The following is a 15,363-nucleotide window of genomic DNA, read 5'->3' as shown; positions in this document are numbered from 1 at the left end:
TCTAAGGTCTCCCTAGAGCCTTTTGTTCTACAGGCTGAACAACCCCAACTGTCTGTGCTGTCGCTGGTCAGTACTTTGATATGCCAGTCATTGTGAATCTGAGAGTTGAGAAACGTTTTTAAATCTGAAATAAGAGGAACACATTCGGTGGCAGCACACTAAAGTGTCTTGTGGTTTACTGGTTTGGTAGGGCTGGAATCCAGTTACCCTGCAGAGATTGTCTCTCCATTTTTTCAATACTAGTAGCTACTTTACTTGAAAAAAGGGATCAAATTTAGGTCCAAGTATTACTGAAATAGCATTAAGTGCTTGAGAGAAGTGAGGCAGAAATAGGCCTTTAAACTGTGTAAAGCTATGGTATAGACATGCTTCTCTTGTTCAGTTAAGAAATGGGAAAAAATGCTAACAGGGGTTGATGTAATTTTATGAACATGTGAGCGACTTGGTTTTGCTTCAAGGATGAATTTGTTTGAAATAGGAAATTTATTTTGTTATAACTACAGAATAGATAGGGATATTTGAAGCTTTTAAAGATAATTAGATCTAATTAAAAAAAAAATATATGCATTTAATATCTTAAATGTTGCTGGAGGACAAACTCCAGGGAGGTTAACATCTTTTGGATTTGCTTTTGTTGGCTGTTTGTTTGTTTGTTTGTTTTAAAGACACAGTTTTTGTCTGTTGGATGTCCTGAAAGACAAAACTTACAGGCAGACACACACATATCAGCCCCTTCCTATGCCCAGATCTACTTGTCATGGAATACTATTGCAACATTTGGCCCTGTACAAGTAATAGCTCCTTCAGCAACTGTGCCTGTGGTAATAAATGTACTGCAACAGTGTATGTGCTGGGCGGAAGGGGCAAAAAGAGGAATTGGCAGTTTTACATGCAGAAGCCGTGTGCGTTTTGTGTCTTAGCCTGCTGAGAAGGCTGACTACATATCCAAAAGGCATTATTACAAAAATGAAAAATAAAGTAAATTTTGAAAGAGTGTGATGGATATTTTACCCTAATACGAATAACGTATTTACTCAAAAATCATTCTTCTCTGATTATATTCAGCAAAATACAATAAGGTCTTATTTAGATGCAGTCTTTCAGGAGATTGCAGAAATGGGATTTAAATGGATAGAGACCCATGATGGAAACACTGAAACTTCCAGGATGTTGCAGACAATTAAAATAATACCATCTCAGTGACTAATGGCTTGCTCCCAAGAACTTAGGAAAGAGGTAGCACAGGATGCAGGCTCATTCAAGCAGATGTTTCTTAGTCTGTGCTAAATTTAGGTCAAGAAAAAAAATCTGCTGGGTGAAACATTTGCCTGTCAGGGATTCAGAGTTTGATTTCCCTCTCCAATTTTAATTCTGATAAGATGTGAAGAACAGATGAAAAGAGCAGAAGAGCCTCCTTCTGTGACTGGATTGAGTTATTTTATATGCTTTTCTCACTGTATATTAGTGCTGTGTTGCTGCTGGATGAAGTTTTTACTGAGGACATAGGATTCGGTGGTTTGTTTAGGGATCTTCGTGCTGCTTCTTCTACAGAGAATAGAAAAAAACATGCATGGAAGTTGCTTAAAAGTTCACACCAAGAGAAAGTTAATGGTTTTATAATGAAAACTTTGTGGGTTTTTTCCCCCACTGGATTTTTGTTGCCAAAATCTGTCTCTTATGGAATAATGCGTTACCTCAGAAAATCATTGCACTATAAAATCTGTAGTTCTGCACTGCTGATCGTGTATGGGTAAGCTCTAGTCTCTGTTCCCCCCTGCTGTAAACTGTTTTCTTTCTTTTGGCTTTGCCGTGCAACCTTGTACTGTCTTCGTCCATAATTCCGTATCCGAAGATAAAGGTAAATTATGTAATTTCCAGTATATCCAGAGCTCATTCTGGTTTTAAGCTGTTAAAGAAGCCAGGTAACTGTTGCTACCCATTATAAATTAAGCTCCTTTCAGTAAAATATATGAATTTGTATTTAGCCTTAGTAACCTGACAGCTTTGTTCATCTGTGGTGGCTTTATTCTAACTTCTGTGTATAAACATCAAGATTATTTTGAGTGGAAGCTGTTTGTTAGAAACTTACTTGGTGGGAAAATGTAAAAAGCTTATTTGGTAATGTATTAGAGTAACTTTTGCTGTGGAACTGTCACAGGGCTGTTTTCAGAAATGGCTTAAATTGTCCTACTTTCAACAGTGTATGAATCACAGCTAGGCAAGTAATGCATACTAATTACTCTCCTTCTCTTTCTGCACGTTGGTAAATATTTTTCTTTCCCAAACAGTGGGCAATTCAGCTAATGAACTAGGCAAACACAGTGTATTTTTGAGCCCTTTGGGGGGCAAGATAAAATGCTCACAGCCATGCCATGCTGACCAAGCACTAAGCCAGTCAGCATAACACTTTGTTGTGCTTGTGCCTATGTCTCCCTACTCTAGGCAGGTGGTGTGGCTTTGAACTGGCTATGCAGAGGGAAAGGTCTGCTTGTTCTGTGTTAGCTTGGTCTCCAGCATCCAGGGTGAGCTATAAGGGGAGTATTTGCACACACAGTACATCACCAGCCCAACATTTGCAAGTTGTATTGCTCCTGCCAGATCCTCTCCACCCAGTTGTGGAAGTGGCTGAAGTGTATGTGAAGCATAAGAAATGCAGAGGTGAGGTGTCTCTTGTGCAAGTCTAACACAACCCAGCTGCAAAAGATGTATTGGAAAAAATGGAAGTAGTTTTTAAACCTGTCTTGAGCTGCAGTACAGGTGCTTGTAAGGGAGCCAAGGGACAAACTTGATACAGTCTAAGACAAAACAGTTTTAATCCCAGTTTGCCTGTGATAAACATCTCTGGAAATTGAGCCTTTTATAGACAGGGCAGTAAGCATGGAGTGGAGAGGTATTTCAGCCAGTACTGAACCCATTAGACCTGCAGGCAACAGCGGTGTTACTGTCAAATATATTTTCACAGTTGCAAGTTGCTCTGGTTGTGTGTACACGCCAGCTCACTTGGAAGGTCTCTAACATGGTGCCTTATTATTACAGTTCAGATGCAAACTTCATAAGCTGAGGAATAAAAACATATCCTCTGGGCATTGAAACCTGAGTAAAGTTTTCAGGTTGTATTATCAGGCTTCTTGCTTTTAAGTTGCATTTGTCTCACAGTGAAATTTGCATTCTTAAGTATGCATTTGGGAAGTGGGGGCAGGGACCATAAAACTGGATGCTGCATTGGGTTATGCTGGAATGAATGTTGATGAGTGCTTTTGACCCACTTGATGAGTTCTATTTGTACTCCTTTTAATAAGAAAGACTGCTGTGGCTTGAGCTTGTGGAGTTTACAGCTATGGAGTTTCATTCAAATCTGACAGGCATTGTCTTTAAAGCATATGAGTAGTCAGAATAACAGTGTGTATGAATAGGCAGTTCTGTTGGGGAGGTGCGGTGGTAGATCTGTATAAGTCTGGTTAAATGGCATTAATTCTTCCCAATTGTGAAAATGTAGCTTATAGCTTAGTTAACTGAAAGGCTACCTCGGGAGGCATGTACAGCTCTAAGGTAGAAAAACTGACGTTTGTTTTATATTTGTTTTTAAAATAAAGCTTCAAAGGAACCAATTAAGATCTACAGTACTTAACTGAATTTGCTGTTTTAATGTAGCTCCGTTGGTAGTTAGGAAGCCTTTATTGTCAGAACATTATACAAATGGCAGCGTGAAATGCGTGTTTGTCGAAAATGTCAAGCAAAGAAGTAAAACAGAATTTGTTTTTCTGTCATTTGAGATTAAGTCAGTTTTGATTGTTTCCTGTCTGTATTTTAACTATGTTAATCTTTTAATTAGGTTTAGAGTCAGCAAAGCCTATTTGTATCTCTAAACAGTATAGACTAAAATGTAGTTGAGATACCTGAATACTTTAAATCAGATCAGAGTTATTCTTTCGGAATAAAAACCAAACTCTAATCCTTGGTCTTGGAATCGCAGCATTCAGGATGTGATGGTAAAATAGAGAGGGGGGATCCGGTTTGAATGCTTCCTGTGAGAGTAGCTGTTTCACTGTGCTGCTTATAGGAGCATTGCAGGAGACAGCCGTGCTCCCTCTCTTCCAGCAGTGTTTTTAACAGTTGCACAATAGATAGCTAATGGTTTGCTGATGAATAATTTTCACACAGAGCTTAGGATGCAACAGCTTGTCTCATAAAATTGTGGAAAAGAACACAGTAGGATTCAAGTTACCAATAGTGATATAGCTAGCATGTACCAAGGGATTTTTGTGTAAGCTGTGGTGTGTGGGCAGTTCTGAACAAGACTGTGGGCATGTTAAGGGGAAATGTGAATTAACTGGTGGAATTAATTATCTTTTTTGTTGTAATAGTATGAAATTGAAATCAAGAGGGTAAACAACATAGCTGTAGAGATCGTGATTAAAAAATAACTTCTCCCATCTGATTTGTCTCTGTATCTTGTTTTCTGAAATGCTCTTTTCTTCTTCCTTTTCTTGAAGGCCACTGAAAAGTGTTATGTTGTCTGTGTGCATGTGTCAGCCTGGCAGTGTAAATTTGATGGTGGCTCCAATACATCTCCCTTCCTTCCTTCCTTCCTTCCTCCCTTCTCTCAGGGAGTGTTACCATAGCATTTCCCTCCCAGGGACTCTCGCAAAGCTGCAGATGGGATTCTCGCTATGAACTGTGTGCTGCTCAGTCGGATGCGCTCAGTACTGTAGAAGGAAAATGGGAAAGAAAGGGTGACTTAGCAACACGGGTAAAGCTTTCCTGGTATTTCCAAGAAGTGAAAACCTTATTTGAAACAAAGGCTCATTTTCGTTAAATTGAGGATGGGATTTTTCTATGCAGAGAAGCAAATCCTGTTTCTCTCCACCCCCTCAGTCTGTTTCCTCTTGTCCAGGGGGATTGATCTGAAATAGTGACTGTCTGATCCTGAGGCTTAAGTTTCTTTTTTTTTTTTCCTTTTTCCCCTTTTCCTTTAGCTGTGGACATGGCTTGAAGAGCTACAGAAAGAACTGCTTGATGATGTCTATGCTGAGTCTGTGGAGGCTGTCCAAGACCTAATTAAACGTTTTGGTCAACAGCAACAGACCACTCTGCAGGTTACAGTCAATGTCATAAAGGAAGGCGAAGATCTCATACAACAACTAAGGTAAAACAAATTTTTATTTAGATCTCTTCTAGTGTACATCTGACTCTGTGAGGCTCTTTCTGTTTTGAGGGTAGAGGTGATGACTGCAAGATATGACCTATAAGGGGTTGGAACTAGATGATCTTAAGGTCCTTTCCAAACCTAACTATTCTATGATTCTATAAATAAAACTGGTAAATGTTAGGAGAACAATGATGTTTCGTGCTGTCCTGATGGTCTCTAACCCTCTGTTTACAGGAAGCTCAGCTTATAAACACTACCTCTACAAGAAGATTTTGTTTACATAAGCTACCTTTTTGATAGGAGCAGTTGTTATGCCTTTGTAGTCTGACATGCAGGGCTCTGCAGCATTCTGAGTTCTGAGCAGCAGTCTTTTTATAAAGAGACACCTGAAATTGTTTTGCAGACTGATGAGTAACTTTATTGTAGTCAAGGCCATCAGTCTGCAGTCCATTCAGACTGATTGCTATTCAGTAACAACCTAAATAAATTTGGGCCCCAGCTACACTGGTACATGTCTTCTTTGCAGGAGCTGATATTATTATATGTGAATTTACAGGTTTTATACTAAAGTAAAAGATTAAGTAATGGGGTTTTTATTATTATCTAATTTTGATTTTTTTTTATTGCAGGAAGGTTCTGTAATGTAAATAGTTATCATATGTCACTTGATAGTAATTCAATAAAAGGGTTTGTTTCTGGTTTTAAATTTTATTCTTTCTGTAAACAGAATGTCCTTAGTCAAGCCTTAGTTACATTAGTCAAACAATTAAGTTATTCTGATTTCCTAATGTTTTTTTCAAGTACAAAAACATATTTTAGACTTTTATTAACAAAGGTGTACAGATTTAACTTTCATGTAATACGGCTTGCACTGACCTTGTCTGAAACAGTCTTCATTTTGTGGTCACGTATAACATCCAAATTGTGTGTTTTATTGTTGTTTTCTTTTTTAAATAATGCTCTTTTTTTCTTTTCTTCCCCCCCCCCTCCCCTCTCTCTCCTTTAAATAGGGATTCTGCCATCTCTAGTAACAAGACCCCCCATAACAGCTCGATCAACCACATAGAGACAGTCCTGCAGCAGCTGGATGAGGCCCAATCTCAGATGGAGGAGCTTTTTCAAGAGCGCAAGATCAAGCTTGAGCTGTTTCTGCAGCTCCGCATATTTGAAAGAGATGCAATAGATGTGAGTGTCTGCTCTTGGAGTTGCACTGCACTAATCTTTTCTCTCGTGTAAGAACTTTTATGCTGAGATTGTTAGGTAGTTGCATTGGCATTTGTTTCAAATGGATAATAGACCTCCTTCTTACCTGAACTTTTGTCTTGCACGTGACAGTGTCAAGAGAGTGCAGAGCTGAGCTTTTTGATATTAACTCAAGCGCTGGTTGGGTCCCAGTGTATCTCTGAGCAAGCGTCTTGTAAAATCATAATGTACCTGTTGTTCCATCTGGTAGGTTTGGTTTGAATATCAAGCTATCTTGATATAACTACTATGCTTATAGTTAATATGATTAAGATTTGCAGGATGTTTTAGTACAAGCTCTCTGAGCTGTTGCTTTGTAGTAACACCTCTCTTCTCTTTCTTTTTCCAATGAACCATCTTTTTTCAGTTGACAGCTACAAGTGGTGTTTGGAATTCTATTTTGATCTTTAGGATGTTGTATGGACTGTCTGTTTGGTTTTTGTTTGTGGTTTTTGGGGTTTTTTTGGTTTTGGGGTTTTTTTTAAGATTCTTTTTCACCTCTGAAAATAATGCGGAAGCAGTTACAGTGCCATCCCCCTGCAAAACTTCAAGAAGTTTCGAGTCTAGCCAAATTTTGGAGAAGGGTTCAGCTTATCAGTTGCAAAGTTTCTGTTGGTGTGCAGGGACGTTTATGCAACCAGACATGAAACTGCACGTGCAGCAGTTTAATAGAAGTGCATTATAAAACTTCAGCTAAGTTGGTATGACTTCTAAAGCCATAGTAGTAGTACTGCACACAGTGCTGTACACAGTGACTGAGTTTGTGCCTTGGAAGGTTCAGGGTTCTCCATTAGTAAATGAACCTGTTTGAGTATATAATGGCTTATCTTCAGACTCTGGAAAACACGAGTTACAGCGATAATTTTACCTCTTCACCTGCGTATAGTAAAAACTGCAGCTGTTGGTCAGGTATGAATGGTATAAGGGCAAAGAGACAGCCGGCAGAAGTGTTAGCTTCTCTTGTTTTGGTGGTTGTTTTGGGGTTTTTGTTTGGTTTGGTTTTTTTGCTTGGTTTGGGGATTTTTTTGTGGTTTTATTTGTTGTTTGTGGGTGGGTTGCTTTTGTTGTTTTTGTTTTGTTTTTTCTTAAAATCAGGATTAGATCCTATTGCTTAAGTCTGGTTTAGCTAAGCACATTATTACGTGCAATGCAGGAATAGGCAGACACAGTTCCTTGATCCATGCCCACAGAGGAAGTGAGAGTGTGCACTCTACAGTAATAACAACTCTGATGTAAAGGAAGACTAAGAGGGTTCTCTATTTTGCAATTCACACTAGTCTGCAGGGAACTTGCTACTTTGATTATGAGAGAGTAGCTGTCTTGCGCATGCAAGGGAAAGATTTTGGCAAAACTGTGATTGTAATAATTAGTTGGATGGCTGGTATATGTGGGGGAACATGAAAGGTGTTGTCAGCAATTTTGCAATCTCTGCAGAAGTGATCTTCAGTGCTTGATGTCTGTGTGATGTTCTCAGAACACTTACTGAGGAAATGGCAGTTATGGGGGCAAGGCATACCAAGAAAGAATTAGGGTAAACATTTGAGTGAAGCTCATGATTAAGGTATTGCTCTCTGCTGTAGGTTACATAAAACAGGATTCTATAGTAGCAGAAGGCTGGTTGCAGGAGCCCTGTTTTGCAGATGTGTTCTAGTCCTTGAGTGAGGACAGCATCTGTATAGATAGTAGTACTCCTGTGTATGTTGTTTGGTGATGCCCATAGGATTTTGCATTGGAAAACTACAAACCCTGACTTGACAGGTCCTGTCAGCTTTTCTAAAGCTGACACTTGCCATGCTTTACGTTTTGGCACATAGATCATAAAGCAAAGTAGCGATTACCTTATTGAAAGAGTTGGTGTGTTTTGTCTATATGGCTTGGAAACAAAAACCATGGTTAAGATTGTTAAGGAGGCCTCCAGGGAACAAAATGACCCTGGTTGCAGAGCGTCTTCAGCAAAATGTTACTGCTTTGCTGTCTCTGTACCATGTCCTCTCTCTGCTTCCTCAGCAAAGCATGCTTCTCTTTTCCCTCTCCCTAAAGGCAGACATCTGTTCGGAAACTTCCAGGAAGAAAATGCAGGGACTAGTTCCAGGTCAGTTGTTTGAAAGCAGAAGCACAGCTTAAGTAACATGATAGTGAGGAGGAGCCAGATGCCAGCTAGGAACTTGCTTTTGTTTTGACCTCCTGCTTTGTCAAGGATTTTTTGTGACTGGTCCAGTCAATGAAGACTTGTCTGTAGGGCCAGTTTATTCAAGAGAGCATCCTGTGAGGACAGTTTTTCTGGAAGGCAGGTAGTGTTTCTAGCTTGTCTCACTGCTTGCAGAAGAGCACAGGGTAAAATGGGCTCCGCCAGCACTGCAGGATCTTACTGTGCAGCTGTGCTTCTGGGGACTGTGGGGAGATTTGTTGGCAGGGTTAGTCCTCTTCTTTTTGTCCTTACGCTTCCTTCATTACTCACTGATAAAACATTGTTTCTTTAGTTGCTGTCTTTATCCTACAACTTTTCAGGTTCTCCTGATCTTCCGAAATTGCTGTAACTGCAGCACTGTCTCTGTCCTGCCTCTTGCTCTTGGCAGATAAACTTGACCTTCTCTATCCTCGATAGGTTTTTAAGTGCCATTGGTCGTGAGCTGTTTGAAGGACTCTGTTGTGAACGCCTGTATTAATTGAAGGCAAGAAGGAGCAAAATAATGTACACAAAAAGTCCCTTTCTATTGTGATTAGTAGCATAAGAAAGATGTGTATGGACCTAGCCAGTGGGAAGATAAAAACAGAGGCAATGTATGCAGCCTAAAATGTGTGTGTTTCATCTGTGTCTGTGCATTTTTGCTTGTCTGTAACTGAAATGCCTCGAGGCCTATGTCAGGGCTCCACACAAAGCATACCACACGCTTTTCAACTCGCAGCTTTATCTCAACTCTATTTTTGGACCATACTTACAAGATGCCTGTTAAGTCATACAGCTGAAAAGGCAAGGATGCAGAATGCTAGATCACAGAGACCTAACTCTTTTCAGTTTCCCATTTTCCATTTTTCTTTCTCTCTAGCACATAATATTTTCCTGGTCCTGGTTAGCACTCAGTTGGTACAAAGAATGCTAGTTAAACCCTTCTGAGAAGAGACCTGTGGTTCTTTCTTTCTCACTCACTGCGAAAGAGTCGGCATCCCTTCTGTGTTAACACCCTGCATTGTTTCCTGTCAGTGTTACCTTTACATTTGCTAAAACCTAGGAATGTCAGGCAGCTCAGACTCTGCACTAGGAACTTCTTGAACACATGCTATGGTAAGTCGTTACCCTGTGTTTATGCTGGGTTGTCCATTTATCGAGAGCGGTATTCATTTGTGATTCGGTTACTTTAGGTGTCAGTCACATTCATCTTTGTTCTGTTTGTTTAATGCTGATTGTCTTACCAGAACTTTACAAACAAGAAAAGGATCCTGCTCATTCTAAAAGCGTTGCTTGTAAATCAGAACTTCAGGGGAAGCACTGAAGAGTGTGGGCAGAGGAGGACTTAATACATGTTACTTTTGTTTTAACTCTTCCCAGCTGTGATGTTCACTGACTTCCTATCTTTTGAATGAGTGTGGGACCGTACTGGCATTATGTATTTGAATTGTGGACTTCCTGGCCTTTTGAAGGGGACAGGGAATGTCTTGCTCTTGTACAGTGTTTCAGACTGGTTTAAACAGTGTGCAGGCCAAGATCTTAACCTTGGGCTTGCATGAAATAACATGGGAAAAAGTTATAATTTTACTGTTGCTTGTTGTTGTTCTTTGGAGGCAGCATCACTGAAACTTCTTGGCTGAGGTGACACATGGTGTTTACCTCTTAGAACTACCTGTCATTCATATTGGATACAGGTAGTGATAGTAAATAGCAAAAAGAGGAGATGAAACATGTTGGGCATAGGCTAAGTGAAAGGGAAATAAAGGGAAGTTGTGAAGGGGAAGCCTGCGTGTGTGTTTAGAGAGGAAACCACTCATAAATAGATGGTGCCTGTGATGTTCAGAGCACATGAAAGAGAGCTAAAAGAAGCTTCAAGCAGTGGCTAAAAGCCTTGTCCTGTACATCTTTCCTGCAAGCCTTGTCCATCAGCTTTTCTATTTTCAGTGTTACGACTGAACCATGAGTTTCTGCTTGTTTTCACTATGGTACACCTATCTTGTCAGAATTAGGTATTGCAAATAGCTACCCTAATTGGTATCTCCCTTCATGGTATAGTGCAAAATTTGAATACTTAATGAATCAAGTATAACTTTTGCAGAACACCTTTAAAACAGGAAGTAACTGATGCCACAATTTTAATAATAATTGCATCTTTTATGGCCTTCAAGAAGGAATGTAGCTGCCTACAGAAGCTTTGTACAGATGATTTAACTTAGCTTTCTCCTCAGTTCTATTTTTTCAGAAGGCTTGTTTTCCTGGAACTTTTCTGGTAGTTTAACTGTCTCAGTAGCTTCACGGCTCTGATTAACCACTTGAAAAGCATAGCGGCATATTCCTTTTGCTAACAACTGACTTTGGTTAAATATTTATTTAGTCAGCTATTTTGTTACTAGTGCCTATTTGGACAGATCCTCTTTTTCCTGTGTTTTGCTGCATAAATAGGTGATTTCCTGTCATTTAGCACCATTTACATCAGTTTGTCCCTCTCCTAAAATTGTAGAACTCTGGAGCTAAGCAATGCACTGTGGTAGTTTGTGGCAAAACTCTGCTGAAAATCCTGACAAAAAAAATAGTTACAGCCTTAAGTGTGTCAGACAGACTTATTTGAAGTAACTGATGCATCAAACCTGTGCCAAAAGAACTCAACCACCTTGATCCATGAGGATTGTAAGCACTGTTAGACTTAAGAACAGTTTTGTATCCTAATTAAAAGGAGCATTTTACATATCAGCCAGGTTTTGCAGTATGATTTGGAAAATGCACTTGTGTGAACAGGCAAGGAGGACTCATTGTTTGTGATACATGTGTTAAAAAAAAAAAAATACTTCCTTGGCTACCCTCTTTGGACATTTTATGACTGAGAGTAGAATCCAGAATTAAAGTGTAAACTGAAGTTGTCCTGGTTTCACCTGGAGTAGAGGTAACTGTCTTCCTAGTAGACAGAAATGTAGCTGAATTATTTCAGCAAGCAAATTCAGCTCTGATGTTACAGTGATACTGTAATAAAGTAATAATTTTTGGCTTTGCTCCATTCATTAGTTATCCTGCCTTTTGTGACAAGTAATGCTGCTCAGTTGTCTGGCAGAAGTCAGGTGCTTGGAGAGCCTGTTGCTTCCTGCTCCCAAAAGTGTAGAGCTGTCTTTTTTGTAAAAGGACTCAACACTGGCGTAATTGAAAGCTCAGCTGGCTCTTGATATGTGAATTAATACTGAGTGCGGACTGAAGAATTGAAAAGATGGTTTAGGTCAACATTTTCCTTTAAAAGTGGAAAGAGAAAGATTTTAATTTCATCTGTTTCATAAGTGTTGTGTTGGTGAAGGCATACCTTAAACAAGACAGAGGTACCCGCACTATCGCAAGCACTGGTTGAAGGAGAGCTGTAGTGGTTCTTAATGAGATTCTTCTAGATTGTTTGCTGAAATTTAAAATCCATGCTAAAATAGCCTATGTCCGAACCATGATCAATGAACTCAATCAACACTGAGCAACTCAAGTTTCTGACCTCCATTGTAAGCATGATATTGGAAATAAACATATGTTGTGTGATGGGTAATTGAACATTGTCTTCCTCCTTTCTTCCCCCAGATAATTTCAGACCTCGAGTCTTGGAATGATGAGCTCTCTCAGCAGATGAATGACTTTGACACTGAAGATCTTACAATAGCAGAACAGAGGCTCCAGCATCATGCAGACAAAGCCCTGACCATGAATAACTTGACCTTTGATGTCATCCATCAAGGGCAGGATCTGCTACAGTATGTCAATGAAGTGCAGGCATCTGGTAAGATGGTTCCTTTGTGCTATTCCAGGCAGTAGCTTTGTAAGAATTATCCAGTTGTCTCTCCATGGGATTTGTGAAAATAACAGAGATGCTGGTTATCTGTAAATCGGAGATATGTGGTCATTACTTTTTTGTCTTTATACTTTAATCATTTCATAGCGTTCATGAGAATGTATTGTTATTATGGCACATAATTTTTAACTATGAGTGGGCAGCACCTGAAGATGTTTAGGCTTTGAAGAAAGGGCCTCCACTCAGGAAATCAGTAGAACTAGAGTAAATAGTGAGGAGTTAATTTTATAGTTAATCGGAGCAATGCAATCAAGCTAAAATTTTCGACTTTCAATTAGTATGTCTGTCTTTTTGTTTCTTGTGCCTCTTCACTTGATGTTTGTATCTGTATGCAGTCATGTAGGGTAAATCTTGGGCTTCTTTAAAAAAAGAAAAGAAAATAATAATTTTAAAGAGTACAAACCCCAATGTTTATTTAAGTAAATAATCAGAGGATCAAGGTGAACTTTGAGAAGGAGCTGTAGAAGTAAAATGTGGAAAGGGGCTATTTGTCTTTGAAAGACTTGCTGGTCATTGATAAGCAGCGGGCTGATTACAGGTGTCGAGCTGCTGTGTGACCGAGATGTAGACATGGCCACCCGAGTGCAGGACCTGCTGGAGTTCCTGCACGAGAAGCAGCAGGAGCTGGACCTGGCTGCTGAGCAGCACCGAAAACACCTGGAGCAGTGTGTGCAGCTACGACACCTGCAGGCCGAAGTCAAGCAGGTATGCAGGGAATGTGGGGACAACCCTCCCACCGAGCTGTCCCACACCTCTTGGAGGGGTCTGTTCTCGTAACAGAATTACTTTCTACTATCTGTATCAAGTCTTGAGCTTGGAAGGGGGAGGGACTTTGAAGTGAGCACCTAAGAAACACCATCCTCCGTTAATGTTAGGTACAGTTTTTAATTTGCATCAACTGTCAGTGTTTCTTCTTGGATGCAAGTTATGTATTTGAAGTGTAGAGCAATTTTATCTGATGTTAAACCTATACTTCTTTTACCTGTATGCTTAAACCTATGCTTCTTTTACCTGTATGATGATTAATAAAAGTGTTCCGTGAGAGCCCATGCACACTTGCCTAATCCTCTTTGGTATATTGTTTGAAACATCTATAAATAATGACAATATAATATCAGCATGGTTTATTTTCCGGGAGAAGAAAATGAAGCTTTGCTTCTCTTGGCAATAAAGTGGCAAGTTTTTGAGGTCCTTATCATAGAATAGTTTAGGTTGCAGGAGACCTTGAATGGTCATGTAGTCCAACCCCCCTGGAGTGAGCAGGGGCATCTTCAACTAGATCAGGTTGCTCAGAACCACATCCAGCTTGGCATTTGTCTTACCTGATAAACGCCTAAGCTTTTGGTGAATTTGAGATGCTTTGGGCAAAAACACTGAAGTAGGTGAAAACATAAAAAACAAACAAACAAAAACCCTACTAGAAAGGTAAGAGTTTTTCGTCTTTCTCACACTTGGCAGCATCACAGATGTCTACTACAGTCTGTTGCATTAGTATGGCCCATAATGGCTCCCAGTGCAACTTGCCCCTTTTCTCTTTGTTATGAGCTCTTACAAAAACTCATGTACCTCATGAGACTATGAATGGGAACTCCGGAATTGCCAAGTGATATAAAAGTCCGGTTTGCATAGGGTAGGTGAATAGAACATTTCCAAAGTATTTCAAGGCAGCAGTTGGTTGCTCTATAATAGCCGACCCAAAGTTTCTGTATGGCCTTGAATAAAGGGAAGGCAAGGAACCGGTAGTATCTGCTGTCAGTGCAATCTAGATGTTAATCAAATACAGTAACTTCTAGTTCAAGCCTTTACATGCTCTACTGAACTATCCTGTATCCGTTTTAGCACTTGTTCATAAATACAAATTGCAAATGACTCCTTTCATGTGAGTAACGGTTGAGATGAAGTTATTGCAGAACAGGATGGTTTCTGTATTGGGTTGCGTACTATCTTGAGAATGAAGGAAAAGAGTGCACATATCCACAATAGAGTACCTCGCTCCACTAGCTTCATGTGTGTGACTGCAAGTTAAATGTGACAAGAAAGACACACATGGTTAAATATGTGTTTGCAGAACAAATGTTCTCTATTTTGGCAAATACAAGCAGATGATGAACATCATGGATGTAGAGGAATATCCATGTTACACATGTGGTTTGTTGGTGATTCTGTAAGATCTTTGAACTTTTTCAAACCCCTATTAGCCCTGACTGAAACTGAAACTCAAATTTAGATTTTTAAGAAAACACTGGAAAAAAAATGAGTCCGTCTTGGAATAAAGATATAGGTAGTATACTGTTCTAGCCAACTGCCTTTTTGTAATAGACTGAGACCTAGGAGAAAAAACAGATTCTATTTTGTATTTCTAAAACTCGTCTCTATCAAGTGAGATATTTGTGTTGAATTAAATGCCATGATAGGTGTGAATTTTCAAACAAAATTACAGGAAAATGTAGCTGACAAAATGTTCATGTATTGCAAGCTCCTTTTCCAGATTTTTCATTGTACATCTTAATCTGCAGTACTTCTTGGCCAGAAGGTCTGAAAATCGAATGGAGCTAAACCTGAATGTTATACTGTCTCTTAGGATTTCTTTTTATCCCCTTTGGAATGCTTTAGGGCTGGTAATGCCTGGGGTTGTGATTTCAGTTGCTTTTTCAGAAAACCACATTTGATTTATTTTAGTTTTTGTTAAATAGCACAAAGCACCATCTCCTGTTTCTGCAGCGCTGGGAAAAACATAGCTCAACAGGTCACAGCAGGTGTCTTACCTGAGAGTAAATGACATAGCAAACCTCCTCTTCAGTCTGTTTTGTTTGTATTTTGTTGCCTGAAGCAGTAAACACATGGTTTTCCAGTTCAATTACTGTGATTTTCTGCCAAATTTGTTGTTAATGAACTGGGTGTAAGCACACTTATGTAGATGGGATACTGTCTCCGTAGCAATGATTTTAACAA

General features: G+C 39.5%; 1 protein-coding gene across 1 annotated transcript in view; it reads left to right on the top strand.

The window, feature by feature from the left end:
• TRIO (trio Rho guanine nucleotide exchange factor) overlaps positions 1-15,363 on the top strand; it is a 250,363-nt gene that overhangs the window by 129,965 nt on the left and 105,035 nt on the right. Inside the window, exons 12-15 of the mRNA XM_080611553.1 lie at positions 4,977-5,146; positions 6,160-6,334; positions 12,144-12,339; positions 12,950-13,116. Of these exons, the coding sequence (XP_080467679.1) occupies positions 4,977-5,146; positions 6,160-6,334; positions 12,144-12,339; positions 12,950-13,116 (708 nt within the window). The remainder of the gene's footprint in view (positions 1-4,976; positions 5,147-6,159; positions 6,335-12,143; positions 12,340-12,949; positions 13,117-15,363) is intronic.

This window comes from Psittacula echo (assembly GCF_963264785.1).
Source record: "Psittacula echo genome assembly, chromosome: 2".
NCBI classification, from domain to species: Eukaryota; Metazoa; Chordata; class Aves; order Psittaciformes; family Psittacidae; genus Psittacula; species Psittacula echo.
This window is presented reverse-complemented; position numbering and strand designations above follow the sequence as displayed.